This window comes from Varanus komodoensis, unplaced genomic scaffold (genome assembly GCF_004798865.1).
Source record: "Varanus komodoensis strain SLA01 unplaced genomic scaffold, ASM479886v1 scaffold81, whole genome shotgun sequence".
Taxonomy (NCBI): domain Eukaryota; kingdom Metazoa; phylum Chordata; class Lepidosauria; order Squamata; family Varanidae; genus Varanus; species Varanus komodoensis.
The window spans coordinates 2061292-2066659 of record NW_025336495.1 but is presented as its reverse complement, the minus strand read 5'-3'; the positions used below and the strand labels follow the sequence as shown (position 1 = coordinate 2066659).

General features: G+C 58.4%; 1 protein-coding gene across 1 annotated transcript in view; it reads left to right on the top strand.

The window, feature by feature from the left end:
* The window catches only part of GAS2L2 (growth arrest specific 2 like 2), a 12579-nt gene extending 8467 nt beyond the window's left edge, over nucleotides 1–4112 (top strand). Inside the window, exons 5-6 of the mRNA XM_044456099.1 lie at nucleotides 969–1281; nucleotides 2315–4112. Of these exons, the coding sequence (XP_044312034.1) occupies nucleotides 969–1281; nucleotides 2315–4112 (2111 nt within the window). The remainder of the gene's footprint in view (nucleotides 1–968; nucleotides 1282–2314) is intronic.
* Nucleotides 4113–5368: the final 1256 nt, after the last annotated feature.

The window sequence follows — 5368 nt, the reverse complement described above, 5'->3', positions numbered from 1 at the left end:
TCCACCTGTCCTGAGTCGATCCGTCTTGTCTTGAGTCCACCCGTCCTGAGTCGATCCGTCTTGTCTTGAATCCACCTGTCCTGAGTCGATCCGTCTTGAGTCCACCTGTCCTGAGTCGATCCGTCTTGTCTTGAATCCACCTGTCCTGAGTCGATCCGTCTTGTCTTGAGTCCATTCGGCCCATATTGATCCGCCTTGCCTTGAGTCCATTCATCTGTTCAGGGCACCGAGGCAGCCACGGCAGGGCAGCTAACGACGCTCGGGAACGAGGGGGAGCATTTTGGGAGGGATTAATAGCAATGTGTCTTTTACTGTAATAATTTTTTAATTTAAATATTTGCTGTATTTTTTATCATAGCTTGTAAATAATCTCAATTTGTTACTTAATTTGTTTCAGGAGGCTGCATTTGCTGGTTAACCTTATCAAAATGGGTATTGTTTCGGGACTGGGAACAGATTAATTCACTTTCCATTATTTCTAATGGGGAAACCTGACTGGACGGCAGACGATTCAGAGTCCACACGGCCTCCTGAAGCGAACTAAGTTTGAAGTACGAGTCTCCGCTTGAATCATCCCGAAACCACCCCCAGCCCCACTCCGTGGAAAAATGGCCTCCTGTGAACGCGGTGGTCCCAAAGAGGCCGGGCCAGTTTTGCAGATGGGACCCACTCCTGTTTCTGGCCATGCTTGCTAAAAGTGGCCAGAGAAGGGGGACTGGCTTGCCTGGGGCTAATTGGTGTTACAGCAAGCTGGTAGATGGGGGTTGTAGTCCTCACACATCTCGACGGCGCAAGGCCGGCTTGGGCTTGCCTCGCGAACTGTGGGGTACTCCTCCTGGTTCGGTGCCTTGGTGGGATTCGGACGGCATCCTTGCATGTGCCTCGCCTCGCCCCCCACCCCCCGAGGCCGGTGCAAACACTTTGCCGCTGTCACCCCCCCCCCCGGCTCCCCGCCATCCTTCCTGCAGCCCACAAGCACGCCACCAGGGTGGCCAGTCCCCAGAGGGTGAAGGCCCCGCTGGTCCAGCACGAGATCACGGCCCGCTTGACGCCGCAGATGGGCAACCCCGGCAAGCCACAGCCCGCCTTGATCGTGAGCAGGAGCCAGAGCCCGCTGCCCCCGGTGGAGTGGATGGCCCTCCCGTCCCATGGCCTCGGCGCCGGGTGGAAAATTCTGCCCTCGGCACCACCGGACAACAGCAGCTGTCGTGGTGGCAGGAAAGCGCCCAGCCTGCCGGTTTCTGAGGACCAGTCGGAACCCAGGCGGCCCCCTTCGTTCAGGTAAGGAGAGGGTGTCTGCAGCAGTGGGCAGGACTGGTCCCTTCTCAGCCACTTGGCAGCTTTCAAAGTCACATTTCCGACAAAATTGCTCATTCTCACTGGAATGGTGTAACCCTTAAATGTGTGAGAAGGCAGTGGCATCCTTTCTTTGAGAAAGAAAGCCCTATTGATGGACCCTCCCCATTCAGAGGCAGTCTATCCCCAAATAATGGCATGCTTTAAAAGAAGCCTTAGCAATGCTTCCTCCCTTGCACATCAGTGTTTGCTGATTCAAATCCTCTTGTAAGATAGTGATAGCCGGAGGGGGGCTGTGTTTAATAGTAAGGCCGGCCGGCTGGATTGCACGTCCACGGGACAACCCGGTCGGCCTGAGGGCCTCCTGCAGTTTGATCCCCCTCTTAACAGGCTAACATGCCTCTCCAGTGCTTTTTTTGTACGAAAAGTGCCGGAACTCATGAAATTATTTACTTTTCGCACGGAGTCAATCACTGTACGCACACCCACACACATCAGTTGTGTAACAAAACATCACAGTCGCCACCCGCAGTAAGCACTCGGCATGCGACCACACGACCCGTCGCAAGCCGAGCGGCACCATCACAACCAGTGTGAAGTTCGCGTGCATCGGATTCGACACACAGGCAGCCCGCATGCACCGTTTTAATGACGTTGCCGCCGACCCGCCACGCTCGACAGGGCGATCCGAATCCATGTGGCCCAAACATCAAATTTTCAACAGTTCCTTTTAAAACTCGGAAAACCTGTTGAAAAAAGGTGCCAGAACTCCGTTCCGGTGCGTTCTATGACAAAAAAAGCACTGTGCCTCTCAGGGTCCCAGCTCAAGCTAGTACAGTGCAGGGCGATTGCCGCTTGTGCGTTGTCACCCCCCCTTTCGCCCCGGCCACCGTTGCGCACTGCTCTGAGCCCCTCCCGTGCGGGATGAAGGGGGTGTGAGAAGGCCAAGTGCGACCCTGGGCCCGCCAGCGATCGTTGCCCCCACCGGCCTTCTGCCTCCGGCTTTTCCCGCTTTCAGGGCGAGGGAGCGGCCGGCTACTCCGTCCCGAGGTGTGCCAACCGCTGGAGGGAGGCCTGCATCCAAGCAAACCGTCTCTGCCGTGGAAGGGAGCGGAAGGGAGACCCTCCGCACCTGGCGCCCCTCCCAGCCCAGCGGAAGTGCAGAGCGCAACTCGCAGGGAGCCACAGGCCTCCTGGGGCCATGGTGTGGTGGGGCGGCCGACTGCATCCGGAGGACCCCGCCTTCGCCAGCAGAGGCAGCTCAGAGGCTGGCACCCTCCGGAAGAGTGGGGCAGAGGGACAGAGGCTCTCAGCCGCCAGAGAGTGTCCAGCAAGAGGGCAAGTGCTGCCCAAGCAGGCGTCCTCCCACTCCGGCCAAGGCCGCCCAGGCCGCCCATCACCTGCCGGCAAGGGCCCGGGCAGGAAGCCCAGCGAGGCCGCAAGGAAGGCCCGGTGGGGCGAAGGCCCCGACGGAGCTGCGCCCGCCTTCCCCGGGCCAGGGGTGCACAGGGGAGAGCAGCAGTAAGACCTTGGCTTTCTGTCGGCCCCCGACCCCTGTGAGGCGCTCTCAGGAGGCCTCTAATTGTAGACATGGGGGGAGTGCCTCGGCCAAAGACCAGGCCCCCTCGCCAAGCAGAGCAGGCGCGCTCAGGGACGGGCTGGGCCACGAGAAGGCCTGGGGGAAGGCAGGCAGTGAGCAGGCTCCTCGTCGCAGGTTCTTTGGCCACTGCGGTCGGTTTGGCTGGGGGCAGAAAGTGAGGGAAGGTCGGGCCTTTGCGGGGCAGGGGGTTGCCCCAGGACAGGCCGGGGGAAATCGTCCACAGAGTCTTGGGGACACCCACGGCGTTCTTCTGGAAAAGGAGCAGCTCTACACGCCCCCGCCCATGAACTTCGCCGAAGAACAAGCCTTGTATCGGAGTCTGGAGGATGAGATTCTGTCCAACATCAGGGAACTGGAGTCTGACTCGGACAGCATCCCTGGCGACTTAGAAAGCGATATCCTGGCCTCAGGCGGTGACAGCCCCCGGGCGGCCTCGCTGACCTCACCCTTCCGGCAGAGCGCGGAGGGAACCTTGGCCCACAGCGAGGCTGTTCCCCGGAGCGGAGTGTATGTGCCAGGCAGAGCGACCAGCTGGCACCCAGCTGACCTGCGCTACGACCAGGTGATCCGAGAACTCTCTGTGGCCTTGCATCGCGAGCACCGGGAGAAGGAGGGAAGTGCACCTCAGGTGAACTCATCCCTGGAGAATGGAAGCCAGGCTCCAAATACCGTTCTGGAGCAAGAAGATGCGCATCGAGTGAAGCCTGTGGCCCCTGAAGGCGCCTGCACTGAGCCATCTGGCGCAACGTGTGGAGAACCTGCGGAGGTCAGCGGGAACGGTGATGCCTCCCAAGCAACCCCCGGAGAAACCTCTCTTTCGGAGAGTTCCTCCACCCCGGACACGGCAGGGCTTCCTCCGGATAAGCCAAGGAGGTCTCTGAAGCAGCCGGAGCGTGTGCCGTCCATCTACAAGCTGAAGTGGCGGCCCCGGATCCGGCCCCGCAGGGATAACAGGCCTGGAAAGAGGCCCTCGAAGATTCCCAAGCCGGTGACCCACCGGCTCGCTCCGAGAAAATCCAGCACCCAAAGCCAGGGGAAGTGCCACGGTGCCGAAGACCATGCCAAGGGGAGTGTGGCTGACACGAAGCAGGAGGACACGGGGATCCCCGCACCTGAAAGACTTTCGGGGTGCAGCCCGTCCTCCATGCAGCGTGGGGAGACGTCCCCGTGGGAGGGGGAACTGGGGGCTTCCGATCAGGGGCCATCCTGGGTGTGACGCATTGCTTGACGGGCCCTTCTTCAGTCTTTGCAACCCACAGCCGCACTCTCTGTTATGGGGTGTGTCAAGGAGATTCACACCATGTGAGTTTGCCACTAGCTGCAAGATACCCCGAAGGAAGGGGTGTGGGGGGGTGGCACCCTCCCTGTAGTTCACTCATTTTCCTAAACGCTCAGCTGAAACAGAGCCCTGTGTTTTGCTTCACATCATGAGGTCTAGAAACTTTTTGCACAATCCAGCTCAGGTTCTCAGGCTCCTGTGTGGCTGAACCATACCTCAGGGGCTTGATTGATGCTCCAGGTGTCCCACTAGTGTCAAAGCGGGCCGAGAAAGTGTCTACTGATTTGTTGTGTTTGTGTTTTGCCGGAAAAAGAACTCCTTCAGGGAAGAAGCCACAACTTGGATGAAGACAAGTGTGGGTGCACATCTGCTTGTTGTGTTGTGATGCTCTACGACGGCCATTCTGAAAGGCGCCCCCACTGACATCAAGGGGCTTACTCACAGGTCATTGTGTTCTACTGGTTAGCAGCCCAAGTGAAGGTGGGGGTTGTGCCTGGTTTTGTGGCTACACTAAACTTGCAGTGACTCACTGGTGGTGGCACCATTCTGTCTTCACGAACCAGTATCAGATACCTTCCAGGCCGCCGAGCAAGGCTCAGAGCATGCCAGGGGGCAAATGGGCTCACAGCTTCATAATTCTGGCCCTGTGTGACCTACAGCAAGAAAAAATGCTTTTGTCTCCAGTGGTTTGGTGGCGAGAATTAACAGAATTTGATGACCAAGGTCCCATTTGGATGCCAGGAAGCACTTCCTGACAGTTAGGACCCTGAGGGTGTGGAATGGGCTTCCACGGGAGGTGGCTGAGGCCCCACCGGTGAGGGTGTTCAAGGACAGGCTGGACGTGCACATGGTGGGCTTGTCATGAGCGGAGCTGGCTGGAGCCAGGGGTCAGACTAGATGGCCCGGGAGGCCCCTTCTGACTTGCTCTGTATCTATGTTTCTATGACGTGCTGTAAAGGAAGAACGGTTTAAGATGCCGTCCATCGCTGGCGATGGCAGTCTGTGTGACACAGCCCACCTTCCATCCAACAGGTATGAGATGACTTTCAAAGGAGATGAGACATATTCGCGGCAGATGAGGTCAGCCATCCTTGGCTTGCAGCTTTGCAGGTGGCACGGAGAAAAAGCATGTAGCTCTCCATCTTTATGCACCCCACGTCCTCTGATAGCCTGATCTGGGTAGGGGTGAACCA